Source organism: Alexandromys fortis, unplaced genomic scaffold (genome assembly GCF_014885135.2).
Source record: "Alexandromys fortis isolate MF-2015 unplaced genomic scaffold, M_Fortis_MF-2015_v1.1 scaffold_13, whole genome shotgun sequence".
Taxonomy (NCBI): Eukaryota; Metazoa; Chordata; class Mammalia; order Rodentia; family Cricetidae; genus Alexandromys; species Alexandromys fortis.
In genome coordinates, this window is record NW_026067908.1 from 17,183,485 (window position 1) to 17,202,913 (window position 19,429).

At 41.7% G+C, this 19,429-nt stretch overlaps 1 protein-coding gene across 1 annotated transcript; it reads right to left on the reverse strand.

Annotated features, from left to right (window-relative positions):
- Nucleotides 1–326: 326 nt before the first annotated feature.
- Nucleotides 327–2,895, reverse strand: LOC126498102 (UDP-N-acetylglucosamine--peptide N-acetylglucosaminyltransferase 110 kDa subunit-like). Its single transcript, XM_050136451.1, has one exon. It carries the CDS (start codon nt 2,694–2,696, stop codon nt 327–329), a length of 2,370 nt encoding a protein of 789 aa, XP_049992408.1. The 5' UTR covers nt 2,697–2,895.
- Between the last annotated feature and the right edge of the window lie 16,534 nt (nt 2,896–19,429).

Below are 19,429 nucleotides of genomic sequence, written 5' to 3' on the forward strand. Positions count from 1 at the left end.
ACAGGTAGCTAATATCAGGAAGAGAGCCTGACATTAGTGTCTGCATTTTATCCCTGTCTCCTTTACTTTGGCTCCAGTCACCTTCGGTTCTTGAAACAAGAGAGCCTCACAGGACACATCTCTTTCCACAGATGAGGGCAGTTCCCTATGAAGGGGAAACTCTGTTCACAATGCCCTGAGAATCACCTTGTCCCCTCAAGGAGCCAGGACTTCCATGAACCTTTGTGTGAGGTTGAAATTGAGACAATGACCATAGAAACTGCATCTAAAGCAAGACTGTTTAATTATGTATCTACCTGTATCATTCCTTTGACCCAGCTCTCCCTCTAGTTAAGCCTAAAGTTCATACTTGTGTCTCTCAGTGACAAATTTAGCATATTAAGAGCTGTGTTACTGCTGTCTTCATTGTCACCTCCATCAGGACATTTCATCTTGACAATCTTCACATCTGGTAGACTATCAAGAAATGCTTTGAGATCGATGCCATTCAGAACTATCCGATTGTCATAAATGTGCCCATTGGATTTAAAATCGATGACTGCTTTTTTCTTCAGGTGAGGGAACATATTAGCATGATCACCAATATAAAAAGTATGAGGCATGTAAGCCAGTTTCTCAGAATACTGTTCTGCAACTTCAGCTGGGGAAGTTTCCTGATCAGTGATGATATAATCCATAAACAGTGCACCACTAGTCCCAGGGTATCCCAGCCACATTGCCTGAATAGGAGCTGGCCTGAGAGCAAAGAGCTCATTTCGAGCCCCCTTGGTATACCCATTCATATTTACAAGGATGTGAATTCCATCTTGGTGAATGTGGTCAGCTGCTTTTCCATTGCACGGAATCTGAGAAAGATCAATGAAATGATTGGCTTCTGCCATGACCTTCACTCGGAAGTTTGTACCGTCATCTGGGCTCAGGGCATAACAGAACACCTCAAATTTATCAGGATTGTGCAAGCCTGGAATAGACTGCATGAGGTGAGAAGTAGGGTGATTCCCAAAGTCAGAACTCACATACCCTACACGTAACCGGCCATCACTGAGCTTCAAGTCTTTTGGATGCTCATATGGTGGTTTATGAAGGACATTAATCTTATCCAAGCAGAGATTCCCATGCCTCTCTGCAATAGCCTTCCTGAAGCCATGAGAAAGAGGGTACAGCATGCTGTGATGAGGATGCACAGAAGGCAGCCTATTCTTTTCTAGCTGCTCAGCTACAATACTAACCAATTTCTTCATTCGCTCATCATAGTCTGTCCAATCACAGACAATCTGTAGGCAATGAGCCAAATTACAGTAGGCATCAGGAAAATCAGGCTTAAGTTTCAGAGCTGTGCGGTAAGAAGCTATTGCTTCTGGGATATTCCCTGAATCCTTGTGAATGGAAGCCAGATTGCCGTGTGCATCTGCAAAGGCAGGATTAATCTGGATGGCACGAGTATAACACTGCAAGGCTCCCTGAACATCCTGCATCTCCTTTAGAGTGTTTCCCATGTTAGAGTAAGCATCAGCAAATGTAGGACTGATTCGTATGGCTTCCTTATAATGCATCAGTGCTTCCTGCAGCTTCCCCTGTTGTTGCCGTACACTTGCTAAGTTGGAATGTGCAGCAGCAAACTCTGGGAAGACTTCTAATGCTTTGCGATATAGGCGGACCGCCTCTTCAATATTGCCCTGTTCCCACTTGATAATGGCGAGGTTATTCAAAGAGTCTGCATGGGTAGGACACAGACGAAGAGCTGTGTTATAACAATCTTCTGCTTCAGCAACGCTGCCCTTCTCTTTGAGTGCATTTGCTAGGTTGCAGTAAGCATCTGGGAAATGTGGCTGCAGTTCTATAGCTCGTCTGTAGGTATCGATGGCCAAGTCTATTAGGCCTTGCTCACAGTACACACAAGCCAGGTTGCCATGCACCACTGCATGATTTGGGCTCAAAATTAAGGCACGAAGATAAGCTGCTACAGCTCTGTCAAAAATGCGTGCCTCTTTCAAGACATTTCCTAAATTGATATAAGCATCCAGAAAATTTGGGTCAAGGGTGACAGCCTTTTCAAAGTGATGAATTGCCAGCCAAATCTCCCCTTGTGCATTGAAAACACAGCTGAGATTACTCCAAGCTACTGCAAAGTTTGGTTGCGTCTCAATTGCTTTCAAATAACATGCCTTGGCTTCTTCCAAGCGACCCAGGGCTTTGAGCAGGTTCCCCAGGTCACTACGAACACAGTACAAATCAGGATTGTACTGAAGAGCAGAGACGTAAGCTTGTACTGCTCCTTCCATGTCACCTGCTGCTACCAACGCTGCTGCCAGGATAATATAACCATCAATGAAATCAGGCTTGAGCCGCAAGGCATGTCGGGAATGCTCAATTGCTTCCTGCAACTGCCCTCTTTCCTTGTACACATTCCCCAAATTCGAATAGGCTTCTGCTAGGAGGGGATTCTGTTTAATTGCCAAGGTGCTAAAGTGAGCAGATCTGTCCAGCCTTCGACAGTGGAAGTGTATAGATGAAAGTAATAAAAGGACACCAATATTGTCAGGCTCTTGTCTCCAGAGCTGCATGCAGTGTCTCTCAGCTGCCTCAAAATCTCCTGCCTGATACTCTCTATGTGCCAACTCAGCTAACCCTTGGAAGGAAAGCATACGTTTCGTTGGTTCTGTGCTGTCGGCCACGTAGCCCACGGAAGACGCCATCTGGAGCTTCTTGAAATAGAGCAAGGGGGTAATTGACTTCTCTTGCCGCCACTACTGGCAAAAAAATGTTTCTAGAGGTAGCAGGAAAAGGGCAGCAGCCATATCAGTGTTTTGGAAGGCTTAAGGGGCGGTAGCAGATACTGGACTCGAATCTTAGCAACTCTTGCTAGACATCTACCTCTCACTGTCTTGAAATGGCGGCGACTGCCGCCTTTATTTTTTTTTAAGTTAGTATAAAAGCAAGATAGACTTTGAATTTTAAAAGAATCTTACTTATCTGGTATAGGACTCAGAAAGTGGTTACAAAAGTTTGAATTATTGAATTTGTAAAGGTAGGTAAGGGCCTAAGAGAGCTGGGAGCAGCTGAAGATTCTAGGAACTATGTAGAGGAGACAAGAGTCAGAAATATTTATACAAAAACAAGCTGGTAGGGTTGATTTTAATCTGAAAAAATTGGTTCAGGTATTGGTAAGCATTTATTGAAGAAAGCACAGTTTGAAGTTTCATATGAAGATCAGTGATGTTGTCTTTGACTGTTGCCTAAGTGTGAAAGATGGCATTGATAGTATTCTGATATAAAACTTTGATTTACCAAGATAAAATGAGGATGAGTCCTTAGTTGGGAATTTAGGGGCACAAATTCACTAATCTGTGAAACTAGAATCCTTTATTTAATCCTTAGAAGACTTTTCTGATGGGTGGGTAGTAGGGATTAGCGTATGGGTAGCACAGAAACAGATATCCCAAGATAGTGTAGAAAAGACACAGGGCAGTATATGAAAGTCAGAGTGCAGGCACGATCAGTGTTAGTCTAGGCAGAAGACGGGATTCACATAGCTGGAAATTCACAGACTTTCATATACTAATGCAAGATTCGAACCCTTAGAGACAAAAGATGCCAAAACAAAGCATGCTTTGAGGCATAGTCTATCAAACCAAGTTATTTCTAAACCCAAGGTAACTTTCTAAGTGGAATAGTTTTAGAAATCCAACTGAAGATGTTTGTCCCAAGCTGGAGTTAGGAAAATCTCATAGCGTGATCCATGGGCAAGCTCTTGGGCATTTAGAGGGATGAGAAAGCTGAATAGCACTGAATAGCATTTCTGGTATAATCATACATAGACTTCTCCTCTCTCATACATATGGAGATTTTAGACTTTTTGAGAGGAGCTTAAAATCATCTCTAGGTTTGATGTCTACTGTATATGATTCACTCAGGGCTGAGAACTTTATCTGGTTGACAATGTGGGGTGTGTGTGGGGTTAGTTTGAGTCGAGAGAGATGGCTACAGAGTGGGAATTCTATATGCTTAGCTGTAGTTGGAGTGGTGAGAAAAACTCTTTGTATTTTTTGTATTTTTTGTATTTTTGGTCCCTTTTGTATTTTTCCTGGTAGGTCTTTAAGTTAGACCTGACCCCCAGGCTTAAGATTTAAGGTGAAGTTTCATTAGGGTGCTGATACTGGTCAGCATGGCTCCTGGGGCTGTTTTTTTTTTTTCTTCTTTGGAAGCTCTAAAGAGTTCTCAAAGGAGAAGTTCAACACCAAGGTGGAGGAGGAAAATGCTTAGCCTTAAAGTAGCATAAGTGTATAGAATTTGGATGTGACTCCATATCTTAGAAGAGTGAAAAGCAAGAGTTAGAGCTAGCCTTGCTGAAGCTCAAGCAATAGTGTGGCGAGAAATTGTTTTGAGGTGGACAATGCATTTCCTATTTTTCCCAAAGACGGAAGGGGATGGTCAACATGGTAGAGGTGATAGCTAAAGCTTGTGAGACATGTTGAATTATTTGAGGGACAAAGGCTGAACGGTTACCTCTTTGGAAGAAGTACAGACTCCAAATCTGGAGATTATGTCTTGAAAAGTGCTCAAGTGCCACCCAGGACTCTTTCTGTTTTCACAGGGAAGGCTTCTAGCAAGACTAAAAAGGGGTGAGTAAGGACACACGGGAAATGAAAAAGGGAAAGAGATTAGGGATGTCTACAAGAGAGGTTGAGGGGACATAAGATGGTAAAGCAGACAAGGAGGCAAGGATTTTCACTAAAATATACCTTGTTAGAAATGATGATAATGAGATCTAACACTTTATATACAAATTAAGGACAGAGTGACTGTGTACTTGTGTTTGTCCACAGTTGCGTATAATTTGTCCATGGGTGAAATCCAATTGCTCTCTTGATTCCTGAGTGGGCGAGGAAGTGGGTGGACTGAAACATCGTTGAGGATGGACAGGGTACAGAGAGAGGACAGCTTTGGTAAGATCTGGGAATGCCATTCCCAGCTATGGAGAGGGAGACTAAGGAGCTTGTGGAGAGGCTTTCAACTGATGATGGGCACTAGATTGTGTAGTCTGCTGGGTATTCCCCTGTCATGACCAGCAGGATGGATGATTTTTCCTTGGGAAGAAAACTAGAGCCACTCCTTCTCAGCTTCTTCCTCCTCTATTAGGTCCTCCTAGGTTGTTTGGCTATATTCATGGATAATCGATTGAGTATCAAGGGCCTCAGAGGCTGTAAGTGGGAAAAGAACACCCTTCTTTGTTTCATTATCTGATCCCTATTCCTGTGTTTCTAAACATTGCCCCTCTGATGACCCTTTCAGCAACCTAGGTTGGAACCTGGGTAACCTCTATTAGCTGTATAATAAGAGGTGTATTTAATAGGTAAGTCTTTAGATTTTAAGAATCTTCCTTTGGTCCAGATCACTGCACATGAGTTCAGTACAAGATAAGCATATTTGGAGTCTGTATAAATGCTAAATTGTTTACCTTTTTCTAGGATAAGGGCTCATAAACAAAATCAATTGTGCCTTTTGGGCAGATGTGTTCAGGGGGTAAGGGTGGACTGTCTATAGTTTGGGCCATGATTGTTACTGAATATTAAGAATAAAATTGCTGCAATCTATGAACTGAGTGTGTTCTGGATTTGGAAATATGGAGTCTATTAAGCCTATGGTGGCTTCCTGAGGTTATTCTAAAACTTTCAGGTGCAGATACGCAATGGGTTCTTTTATGGGGAAGAGGGATATGATTTAATAAATTTCAGTAGTGCACAGAAGGTGAATTTCATAATAGGAGGGTCTGGTATTGAGTGGGTCAGATAAGTTACTCATAGGGTACCTCTGATTATTACATAGAGTAGGTATAATTGACGAGTACATACGTAGTTTGATGAGGTAAAAGAAAATATGTTACCCATATGTAAGTTTGTCATGCCAGCTTGCTTGGGTCAGTAGCACAATGGCCGCCACTGCATTAAAGCATGGAGGTCATCTTTTTGTGGTGTTATCGAGCTGTTAGAAAGGAAGTTATGTGTGTAGCTGTAATAACCCTTTGATCTGATGTGAAGAGGAAGTAATTGCTGGTTGAACTGAGCCTTTGTGGAACAACTGTGTATCCCTGTTGGCCTAGGAAATTTAGGAGAGTGACAGGAACCTAGAGTGCACTTGGCGGGAAGGACTATAGAGGAGAAGGCCATCCCCATACTGCACAAGGGTGCTATGAGGAAGGAGAAGGAAGATCTTAAGCAAGGGTTCTCCTACAAATATGACTTGTTTTAGAATTTTTGGAAAGGCACTGTCCAGGTATGCTGCTAGGGGTCATGAGTGTCAGGATTATGACTTGGGATGAAAGAAAATGACCCTGAGACTCAGGGAACCGGCATATGTTGAAAAAAGTAAAACATGGAGTATTACACAGCACAGTACTGAAGAGGGTCTATGGGTTGGTGTAGCGCGCGCAATGGCGCCGTCATGTCGTGGGCATGGAGCTTGGGTGCCATTTGCTGTTCCACGGCAAACTTGGTAAAACAACTTGTGAGCATGTGCACAAGCTTCCCCTAGGGGCGCGCAGGAGGTGGGGGGGAGTCTTTCGATCTGGCCATCCGATCTGGCCAATCATAATTTAGCACAATCACTCCACTCTGGCCTGAGCCATTGGGTTGATGACACGTCAGGGCTTTGTCTGGCACTGTATATATTCTTCTGCTCCCACGGGGACAGGGTCTTCTTGCCTCTCTCAATTCTCAAGTGTAAGCGCTCCAATAAAGTGTGTTCTGAGAAGAATCGTGTTGTGGTCATCTCTTCTGCTGGCGGAAGCAGCAGCATCCCGCAGGTTGGGTCAAAAGGGTCTTGAGTTAGATGGTATGCTCCATAAGGCTACTTGCCATGGAAAACAGGAGTATTACACAGGGTAATTAAGGAAATTAGCCTCTCAGAACTTGGAAATCAGAGTTTGGGAGTTATTTGAGAACCTTGGATTAAGGGGGTATTGAGGTTTGCATTGTAAAATAGTCTTTCAATTTGATGAAGACAGAATATATGATGTTCTGATCGGTGTTGATGTGTCTCAGACAGAGGAGCCTGAGTGGTTATTAAGGTGAATGTTTTGGAGGGCAGAGAGACTTTTACGTTCTGATGGACCATAGTTAATTAGCATGCCAAGAAATTAGTTTGAGATGATTTGGGGTCCCAATGTAGTCTTGTGTCCAGCTTTGAAATACCTGAATTAAATAAAGGAACTGGGCAGGAAAGCTAAAACCTGTTTTCCTATAGCAAATGGTAACCTTTCAGGGAAGAGAGGGTGCTATTGATTCCAACTATTGAGGTCATAGGCAAAGAGGAGTGCTTAAACTTTGGGCAGGACAGACTAAGCAACTCTACTACATAGCAGAAAATAAGATACTGCCCACGGAGAAAGCTACTCTGGGGTCATCCAGTTTAGATGGTACAAGATGGCACTTGGTATGATCCTGTGATATGTCAGCTGGTTTCATGTAGTAGGCCCAGAAAATTTGTTGCTGGAGAGAGCTGGATCCCTTTTGCCATTAAGGTTGGGTATGGGTGAGTTTGACTTTTCTTTTAAGGGAAGGACTCTCTTTTAAACTCTAATTTATAGGCTGGGCAAGACATAGGAAGATGGGTCTTTAATTGGGGAAGGGGGGTTATTGTTCCAATGGCCAGGGTAAGTATACCTTAAACATGAGCTAGAATGTGTTTGGGATTGAAAGAAGGTTGGTATCTGTCTCTTGGGATAACTTTGAAATGGGAGATCTCCAGAGATAGAGCTGCTTTTTATCCTAGGAATTTCTTTGGCTTCTTTTCTGTATTTTTCCTAATCCTGTGCATCCTACTTATTAAATAACGAAGAAAGGCATGTGAATTTGTTTTGTGGGAACTGTGGACATTTTCATAATTTGCATCTGCTATCTGGTGCTGACTGGGAGATGAAGTGCATTCTTAGGATGAACCTTCCTTCAGGTGACTCTGGATTATGACTGCTATATTTTTGAGGGGCTTCTGAGGTTAGTAGGGGAAATGGGTTTTCACTTGTTTCCCATCCAGCTTCTCTAACATTATCAGAATTAATGAGTTTGGAAATAGTCCTTTTCATGTCTTCTACCAGGCAAGAAAGCACATGATCTTTTTGTTTGGTCTGGGGCAGTAGGCTAGATAGTAGTTCTATCTTGGGTCTTTCTTTGGGATTGTGGCTCCTCATAGTGATGTGGCTATTGATGGTTTAGAGCATTCCTGTGTAATGCTGGCTTAAGTCAAACATGTGATTACTCTTCTGGAGTGACTGAGGATGAAAGTAAGTCATGCAATTCCATGTTAGGCTATACGAGTATGAAGAATTCAAATTCTGTGGTAAATGGTGAGGGATTAGTAGGGAAAAGACCCCAATTCAGTTTCAATTTGAGAAAGATTAAATATGGACAATAGTACATGATTGTGAACAATGTTCTAGGTTCCAACTACTTCTTGGCAGGCAGATGATTGACAGGGCTGTCTACAAAGGGACAGGCAAAGAAGGTGTGAGCAGTGAGGCAGGGTACAATGCCAAGAAGCTCTGGAGTAATGCCAGATAGAGACATGGAGGCTGCTGAGAATTGGAGGGAGGAGAGGCCTCCTGGTCAGTGAGGTCAAAGTCACAGACCATCTGTAGGAACTGAAGGGAGGGGGAGTGAATCAGCTGGGAGATAAAAAGGAATGTGTGGTAAGCAGAAGGAGGATCTGAAAAGTGAGCAAGTTGGAGTAAAACAAAAAATGGGGCTCTTCAGATCATTTGCCAAGATGGCAATGGTGAAGATTGGGTAAGGGGAGGGTATTGTGATTAAAAGAGTCATTGTGAGGGCAAAAGTCCTGACTATCCAGTTTGTATGTATAGACCAGGTTGTGCTGCAATAGAAAATCAGGCATCTGGACTGTCTTGCTCTAATGAGAAAGCATTGAGGTTCCTTAAAGACATTCCAAGGGGGAATCCTCTGAGGCACTGATTGTCACGTGGGCATCCAGAAGGAGGAGAGAAAAGAACAGAAAGCGCGTCAGAGAGGACACCCTCCAAGGCATCCCGAGGAGAGGATTAGCCCTGACTGGTGAACAGAAGCCAGAAAAGAACATCCTTAATCCGCTAGCATCTTCTTGCAAGAGGGAAAGGGTTCAAAGAGCCAATTCCTGAAGGGACTTTGTGTCCCTGACAGGCCAACCCATTCAGTCCCATTGAATAAGAGGGGCAGCCCCAGTGACAGGACTTTTGGCAAATGAGAAACGAAAAGGAGCAACACATGTGAAAGGGTTTTACTGTTTTGTCTTTCTTGATAACAGACTGTCATTCTCTCCACTCTTGGTCTAAGCTTAGACTAAAGCTTCCGAAGGGTGGTCATTGGTAGCCAGAAGATCTGGCAAGATTGGGTGGTATTTGGGGTATGTGGGAAGAGGAGTGAGAAGAAATAGGCCAAGAATGTCAGCAAAATATATGTTTAGATGCTACTGCCACCTCAGAGTGAGGAGGTTTTCAGAAGGGAGAACAACTGGTCTCTTCCTCTTCCTCGTGGGCAGCCATTTTTTTTTATAGTGTCTCAAAGCTCACCAAAAGGTTGTCACGCCTAGGGTGCATTGTTGCCTATGGGAAGTAAGACTTCAAATGGGTTAAAAGGATGGCTCAGTCTATACCGTGATGGACAGTATCAGTCTGGAATGGCATTCCAGGAGCGTTGGAATCCCACTGGACCGCAGCTCCAGCTAGAGATTTTTCATTACTTTTGGTCTGATTGGCCAGTGACTGTAAGCACAGTGAGGGAAGGTCGAGGACGTCAAGAGGTCTCCCTGTGCAGTATTTCATAGGCATCGAGGCCGGAGTCGTATGAAATCAACACGGTGTATCTGACGCCAGGCAGAGGCAAAAACATAAAATGTCAGGCCTTCTTACCAGGGACTAAGCTTTATGTAGGGTCAACTTTCTGTGAGAAGGACAAAAGGTTGAATGAAGCAAGTAGCCACTTCCAAATAGTCCCCTGAAAGGTGGCTGTAGAGCTAATTTCAAGAAGTTGTCAGCAGAGTGATTGAATTTCCCTCATTTGTCCCTTATCTGGCTCAGCAGACTCTGGGACAGATGTCATATGCTGCACAAAGTACTTTTCCACTTTTTAAAGCAAAAGAGATGCCACTTCCGAATTTATAGAAATGTTGGTCAGTTTTTCCAGAACATTCTAAGTTTGCTACCATAGATCTGAGCATTAACTCTTTACAGTTCCTAAGGAAGGCTGGCTGTATGTTCAGGTCATAAATGTTGTAAAATTGTATCTGACTTAATATCCTTTAATTTTCTTGGTTATACAGGTGTATTATACATAACTTGGCCAAGCTCACATGGAATAGCCGAGCAAAAACATTTCAGTCTATTCCATGGCAAATAATTTCCACTTTTGGCTGATGGCCAGCTTATGTCCATTACGGTATATGGTAGAATGGGAGAGTCATTTTGTCTCTTGCTTATTTTATAGTGTTCTTTTAAAGAATGTGATCCGCCATTGCTATTGGAATGAAAGCATAGTAGGACAGGGAGACTCAGAGTGTAGACTTAAAATTCGATGTTAGCTTGAAGATGCTACTTTTCATTTCGCAAGTTTATTTAAATTTACAAAAGCTTTAAAAGATAAGTCTTATTTTAAAGGCTCACGAATATGCATGAGAGTGTGTATATATACCACATGTGTGCGTGCATCCACTGAGGTAAGAAGAGGGCATTGCATGCCCCAGAGCTGGCATGATCGGTCACTATGAGCTGCTCTGTAGATTCTGGGAGATGAACCCGGGTCTTTTGAGAGAGTGGTAAGTGCTTTTAACCACTGAGTTATCTCCCCAGCCCCCATACCTGTTTTTTTTTTTTTATTAACATTTAGAGCTGAGTCCTTGGGCCTTGGCTGGCCTTGAGGATAATTTCATTAAAAAATATTATACAGTAATTAAAACAATATTTTACCCATGCTTCTGGCCTATTGTCCTTGTGCCTCCTTCTCTTTAGGGTGCATCCTCCTTGAGACTCATTAGTAAGCTTCTTTATCACTGTCTCTTCCTGAAGGATTGTGGTATAGCTGATTCTTCTGGGCATAACATGAAGATTGTCATGGAATAGAGATTGCTGAGGTGACGTACAGAATATGTTAACCTCTATAATGGTGGCCATAAAATAAGCAAAACAATACAGATAGCTAGGTGTATGGCAATGGTAATGGGCCTGTGAGCACTCCACTAGCAGAGGGAGCTGGGGAGTCACTGGATTCTTAAATGTTTTTGTTGGTACTAGAACATACAGGGATTGGGAGGTTGACTGAATAAGGATATTACACTGTTTTTATGAGGTCATTGCCTTATGTTGAGGGGAGATTTTCCAATGATGCATACACATTTCAATTGCCCATATTCCTTTAAGTAACCATTCATACTCTCAAAGCCAACTCAATCAAATAAACTTACTGGCCTGCCAAATTTGTCTTGTGTGGAATCATTTCTTCATTCTGTCATCAGTACCCTATCTGGGGTGATTAGATATCTGATTATATCTTTTAAGGAAATGTATAAAACAGAATCCCTCATAGAATCCCAATAGCATCTTGGTCTAGATGCCAGAGAGCTCCTTCGTCTTTTTGATCACCATAAAAATAATTTGTTGGGACATAGAATGTAGTGTAAAGTGCAGAGTTTCTTAGAGAGTCAGGTGCACTGCCAAGGGGTGAGAGTGGACAAAAGTCAAAGAGATCACTGTCCTAATACACATTAGGCAGGTTTTTCCATATAATCTTAAAAGGCTGTCTAGAACAAGCATCTCGTTCTGAGGGACTTGATTGATTACCTGGATTATTTCTTGAACAAGGGAGAAATGGAATCAGAAACCCTCCTGATACATGGTAATCTTATAAGGGTTAGGCCTTCTGTGGTCAGATTTAGATCGAAGCTTAGAATGTCCTGTCTTCCTTTAGAACAGAAATGACTTAGATCACACACTTCTGGCTATTTTAATGCTTTGCTTTAAAGATATTGACAATGAAGACAGGGTCCATGTCTAATGTCCCTCAAACATGCTAACATCTAACTAGCTGCCTAACAATATTCAAGAGGAGAATGATACTCTAGAATAATTTAGCAGAGGGATATTGGATCAATATAGCTACTTATGGCAAAAATGTCCTAAAAAGGACAATCAATGGGACCCTTATCTATGGATACATGTTGCAGGACCATTTAAGTATTGGTGGACTATAATGAGAGGAAACAAAATAGGCTTCAAAGACTATAGAAGACAATAGATTACAATACATATAACCAGTTTTTACCTTGAAAATCTGGAGCTGTAATTCTAAACCTGTTACAGAGGTGGCAATGTCTGACGGCCTGCATTCCTGCATCTGATTTTGTAGACTGTGTACAACAGATGAGACATTCATTGAATTATCAGGAATATCCAAACAGAAGCCAGAGATAATTAAGCAGACCACAATGGCATGGTCCTTCCCATTATTGTCTGAAGGGTTTGTTAAAGTGGTTCAATAAGTTGTCAGGGCTGTATTAAATATCTTCCTGAGAGGTAAGTTTCTTCTCTGGCTAGAACCAAGGCTTCACTCTTTCCCTTTCTCTGTGGTGTTCCTGGGGAAATTTTAATTCCTTGGGGTCCTTTGTAATTGTCTGATAGCCAAGAAGAGGATGCAAGTGTCTATTTAGAATATCACATCTCTTCTCATGGGTAACTACATAATTTGGAACTTCTCAGTGGATTTCTACCCTCATGATCCACTCAGTATTACATGATCCTAATGAATAAAGGACAGACATCCATCATGGATATCAAATATCATTGGAATACATTGAAGGAAATATGATCTCTCTTTTCTATTGTAATGGTGTTATCTGATTTAAATGGCCTTTTGTTGATATCGTATATAACCACCCCAAATTTTAAAATGCTCCTCATGGTATCTATGATTATTTTCTACAATTGTTGTGAGAAGAGAAGGCTAGCACATCACTGTATTTGTCTTCCTTGAAAAGCTCCCTCTGTGTCCCTTCTGACTTTTGAATGAATAGACCATTTGAACTAAATTTGGCCTGATGAATGTATGGTTATAACTGATTCCAATCATCTGGAAGAAGAGATGCTCATGATGAAATGCTGAAGTACCTGGGCATGAAAAGTTGTACACAACTTCCACAACCGCCTTGTTTACTCTCTGGAGTGTAGCCATAAGCTCCTGTAAAGAGGGAGTTTTCCTCTGGGGTTTAAAAAGGCAGAAAGAAACACTGTATCAGAACCAAATAGAGCCAATAAGCCCCAGGGGTTTCTTAAAGTAGGGAGGAGCAAATGAAGTCATCTTTTTTTTTTAAAAATATTTATTATGTATACAATATTCTGTCTGTGTGCATATCTGCAGCCAGAAGAGGGCACCAGACCTCTTTACAGATGGTTGTGAGCCACCATGTGGTTGTCAGGAATTGAACTCAGGACCTTTGGAAGAGCAGGCAATGCTCTTAACCACTGAGCCATCTCTCCAGCCCCTCTTCATCTTTTCCAAACCCTTCCGTGTGTTGACTTTGCCAAGGATTTGTGGGAGGTGTTTCCTCTAAGGGCCTCCTATCTAATGGGTCTAAGGAAATGACTCGTACTTCAGCGACTATTGGCTGAAGGAGCAGAAGGTCCTCCTGCAGCACCAACTGGCTGGGAATTCTTGAGGCCTTGATGGCTGTGAAAGACACCAGCATCAAAGGTCCTGAGACTCTCTTACTGTGAGCTTTAATTAGCCCTCCTTCTCTTAGTTGAAATGAGCTTTGTTTTTCCAACAGATTAGTCAGACTTTGTAACTCTTAGTTTTGGATAGTTTTTTTTTTAAGCCTGGAGGGCAAGATCAGCATTTGTACTTCAGCTCTGAACACAGAAAAACATGCCCACAAAGCACCTTGAGTGGATGTAGGCTCAAAGCTGAGCTGAGTTGGAGGAGTGCTAAGGAAGACTATCACTGACATTGCCCTCCAGGTTAGATGAATCTCCCGGGGAACATTTTTGATGAATGGCTTTGGGATCTGATTAGTATTGTAAACCTATTCCCAGAGATCTAGCTATGGACTGAGTGATCTGTGAAGCTAAGGAAGGACCATTATTCTGAAGAGATCTTGAGAAGTCAAACTGAGGAATTCTTTCCTTGAAGGGTGATTTAGATACTGCAGTGTCCTTTTCCAAGCAAGCTAGGAAGAGTGCTCTCCATCCCATGAAACACACGGGCTCATCCATTTTCATCTCCTTGATAAGGAGTCTATTTGCCCATCTTGACCTGAGTACTGCCTGCACCTGTAGGTCTGGGGCCCTAATTGAGGTTCAGGCAGGAGAAAAAAATTGTTTAAATTGAAGAAAACCATGAGAGTAATCTGATTATAGCCACAGAACCTATGATTTCTCTCCCTGGCAGGTCAGTAGCTCACTGGTGGGGATTAATAGGTCTGAACATAGTGGATTTTACTTCTCTTCAGGATAAGTCATCATGAGGTTATTTAGATTGTATACTGAGGATATTTTGGGCTCTAATTTTTGCCAATAAGTCTCTGTTATGGGCATTTAGGAACAACAACGAAAGCACGGGCGAAACATAACCTTTTCCATAAATAATATAAAGACAGAGTAGAATGTTTGGTAATGGGAGGATCATCAATTGATGCCCATAATAGGGTTGGATGAAGATTGATTAGAATGAGACTCCTTAGCCATGGAGAAAACTTAGAATCCCACCTCTGACATCTGTATTTACTCAAGGATCCATTGAGGGTGAGAGTTTTGTCAGAGGGTGCTGGATTTCTTTTTTGAAGAGTAACATTTGGGGCTCTGGTCCAAGAGTCTTTTGATCTCTGAAACAGTAAGCTCTCCAGTGCCATTGGGTTTTTTGTTTTTTCTTTCTTTCTTTCTTTCTTTCTTTCTTTCTTTCTTTCTTTCTTTCTTTCTTTCTTTCTCTTTCTTTTCCTGACTATTGACAGAAATAGCATCTGTTTTCTGTTTATTTCCTTTGAGAAATTCCTAGTGTTGAACCTTGAGTTCTTCTACAAGGTACAGAGAGTTAAAGTAAACCTTCTGTTTGTCTCTCTGTTTTTTTTCCTCCTTTTATCTATTTTCCTTTCTGTTTAGAACACAAAATTTGCTCTGTCATTTGCTGAGAATCTTAGACTCCATTACAATTTTTATGATTTCCTTTAATGTCAAGGGATTAGTTAGGGTGTATTCTTATACAGCATTCCAAAAATGCTCTAAAAAGATAGAGTTTTCATTAAGCCCCTGGTAAAGAGTTGCTAGTTTGACATGGATTTGCTCATTTTCATTCACTACTGTTTAATTTCTTAACACATTGATAACAGCATGTTGGCACACTCAACACATCATCCTAGGTGTTACAATCCTATCTCAGGGAATCTATCAAGACTGCTTCAGGACCTGTGGGAGATTAAAGATTTATTGTTTGTAGGTAATTTGTACATCATCTATTCCTTCGAATCACCAAAGTTGTTTCAGAATCAGGCTCTATCCCATAGTAACATTGATATCTTTCCAAAAGTAGTTTGTATTTTGGTAGACTTGTAAAAAAACCTATATATTTATCAGAATAATCAGAGAAACTACCTAAATCCTGCTTGAATTTCTCAAAGCCTTGCAAAGAGAAAAGATATTCTGCCCTAATGAATCCAAATCCCCGAGAGCTTGGAGGAGATACATCTGAGCAGCTGCATTTGAAACATTAAAATTTTGAATATAGGGCACAGAACCTATTTTTCCAGTAGGTGGTGATGTTGCCAAAGGTTTTAGTTCTCTTAGATTTATCAGGAGGAGGTTCTAGCAAAGGAACTTCTTCCAAATATCAGAGGAACCCCTTCAAACTGGGTTCCATATTACCGGAGCCATTGTTTATAGATCAAATTTATCTTTTTTGGATAAATTCAAGGTCAAGACCGAGTCTTAAGGTTTGGTGATTAATTGTGAAGGATATAATCAAGAGGCAAACCAAAAGAGATTGAAGGGCAGTTACCCGTTTGGGGAGCTCACACAAGGAGTTTATGGAAAAGGCACCTCTTCTCCCTAGCTGAGCATTTGAGGGGCTCATTTTGTTTGAGCCTGAGAGTTGTATATAGCATATTTTTCTTCTAATTCTTAAAATCTTTAGGCAGCTGAAAGCCACCTACCTTCTCCATACATTATTTCAAATTTGCTTCTGGTCCCTGATGCAGGTTTGAATGCTCTTCTCAGCTACAACAGAACTTCCTTCCTGAAAGGAACTGGAGATATTGAGCTGGAGTTGGAAGTTGAGCAGGAATCCAAAAAGAACTGCAAGTCCAGGCTACAACATATTGGAGGCAAGTGGCCATAGGAGAGTCTAATTTCCTCTTCAGGAAATTTAAATGTAAAACTTAAATGTAAAAAAATTGAAATGCCCCACCCCAAACAGAGACCTAGGCTGAGTGTGGTACCGAATCAAGTTCTGTGAGTTCAAGTCCAGTCTGGTCTATATAGTGAGTTCCAGGCCAATCAGGGGTTCACATTGAAACCTTGTTTTGAAACAAGAAGAAACAAAACAAAACAAAAATAAAACAAAGAGACCCCCTAGTTAGGGGTCTCAATCCAATGTGAGAACTACTGTGACCAAACCACAGGGTGATAGGGGCATGGAATAAAGGTAAAACATATTTTAGAACACAGTAATGACTATCTCAATAAACTGACCTTGGTTATACTCAAAGGAAGATAAGGATATTGGATTTCCCCAAATGAATATATGGTCTATACAGAAAATAGCCACAGACCACACAGGGAAATTAAGGAAAAGAAGCACATGCATTCCTCCAGGTGAATCTTTCACTAGCAACAAAAATAGCAAAGGAGGTACCAGAATGTCACACATTCAGAGCACATTACACGAGTGTGACTGATATGCTGAGAACATAGCTGAGTCTGGCGAGCGCAGGTGCTCTACGTGATGGGCATACAAACGGGCAGGAATGAGTGGCCTAAGTGTGTACTTCTGGAGTTAGAAGAGGAGGGGATATCCTGCATCCTGCAAAGAAGAAGGGAACTCTGTGGTCCACATCGTATCAGGACTAAGATGAAAGAAAGCTAACATATCACTGGGCTTTCCATCTGGGCGCCACTTACCTCCTTTGTTCTTGAAATATCTATGAAAAGTAGATGAGAAACACGGAATACGTCATAGAAGATAGGCGATACTTATTGTAAGGCACACTTTCAAGGCCTGAGTGCTCACAGTGGCCCAAGAGACCTCGGTCCCAATCTACACCCTAGGAACTTCCATAGTACCTTTTGAGGGACTTCTAAAATAAACTTCTTTTCCTGAGTGGCATTGTCCTGGTCAGGTGATTGACAGTCTTGTTTGGATTGTCTCTTGAACAGAAGGGCACAATGGTGTCTTTGTTCTTGATCAAAAGGTCTCTTGCTGTATGATAATATAAGGGTCGTGAGAGCCAGGTTAGTAGTTAGGTGTTAATAATACAAGATACTTGCTTTCCTGGAGTCAGAGGTATCACACAGCCTCCTGACCAGGAAAATCTTGATCTCCTAGTCTCTGTTTCACAGGATGTTGACCGCATAGGGACAGCTCATTCCTAGTGTTCTCCATTCCTGCTCACAACTAGCTGCTTAACATTATGACTTAAAATGAAACAATAAAACCAGATATTGGAAAGTCTATCAATTCCCAAAGTCATTCTAGTCATTGTAAGGAAAGCAACATACATGACAATTATTAACCTAGTTTTCTTATATTAACCTAAATGGTTCTCATTACATATAGCAACAGCACATGTTTTGGCAACTCAGCATCTAGCCCCCAATTCCTTCTTGAGAGGTCATCTCTTTCCCCTTGTACAAACTGACCAGAGGATGCAGTAAGTCCAGATGCATGAAGTTTTACTTCAAAAGTCAGGGTTCTAGACACATTTTCTTTCTAATACATCCTGTTACCACCCTGAATGAAGGCAGGGTGGAGGACCCTCAGCTCAGCTGCACGCTTGCCCTCTGCACCCAAATGTTGAGGGCATTGAAGTAAGGACCAAGGAAAAGATTGCTCCTTCCTGCAGCTGTCTCGCCAGCAGCTCAATAGCTCTGGCTAAAGCGGCATTAAGTGTTAGTCTCTGGTGCCAAGGACTGAGTGCGGCACTTCAGGCAAGACGCAACTGGCCATTGCTAAATTGTCTCTGTTGCTGATCCCATGACTTGCAAGTTTCCATAACGTATTTACCTTCTGCCTTCCGCCTTTTAAATGAATGGCACTGCAATCCTGCTTGCTATTGTTATAAATCAAAACTTATTTTTTTGTTCTTTTTATGTGAAGAGATGCAGCAGGTATGTTGGAGTTGCTGGTTTTTAAAATCCCAAAGCAGGACTAGAACACTGAAAAAGGATACACACATGTGCATGTATGTGCACCCCCACCTTAAAAACATATTTCATACTGACAAGATAATTGGAAATTTGGTTCTGTCAGCTTTATGTCATCTGGAATTTTACCTGGTTTGTCAATTGTCGTTGTCAGATGGATCTGGGCTTTTTCAGAATGCTGTGAACGATATAATTCAGAGGCTGTTTCAATCTGGCATGCCTCATAGGTTTTCTTTGAAACAAAGGAATATCATTCATGCTCCCTGATCTTACATATTTTACTTGTTTCTCGCTAATATGTTAAACAAGTAGTTTTTGCAGTTTTCTTTTAACTCTTCAGCATAGCCATGAGTGCTACCATCTACTGAACACATCTCTGTGTTTTCAGAGCACACATACTATACAGTTCAAACCTGCATACATTTCCATTTGTATTGACTTAAGAGGTTATAAAGCAGTTTTCTTTAAATCTTCAAAGGTGAATACAGATTTGGGGGCTCTTACCAGGGGAAACTCTTTCTCTCACTCTCGGCACTCCTCGGTTGCCTGTTGTTCTTTGTTTAGGGTGTAGGCCTTAAGAGATTGCACCCGTCCAGGATAGCATGTCTGTCGCTGTCATCCTTGTTCAGGTCTTGTCTAGGGAGCTGTGCTGATGAGACTTTGTGAGCAGAGCTCCCCTAACATTTCTAGAAGGTAAAACCTCAGAGCAAACTTCCTGTTCCTCTGGCTCTTACAATCTTTCTGCCCTCCCCTCTATGATCCTTGGTTTCTGATCCCAAATGACCAGGACTAAAATAATGTACATAAAAGTTGCATTAAGACAAGCTGAGAAGTTTGTATTTACATATGTATTATTAGAGAAATAGAAGTTGTGAATTTGTAATAGGGCTATAATGTTGCATGGGAAGAATTGACGGGAGGAAAGAAGAGGGGTAAATGATGTTATTTTATTTTATTATTTTTTTTTGTGGGGGAGAGGGTTTCAAGACCAGGTTTCTCTCTAGCTTTGGAGTCTGTCCTTGAACTAGCTGTTGGAGACCAGGCTGG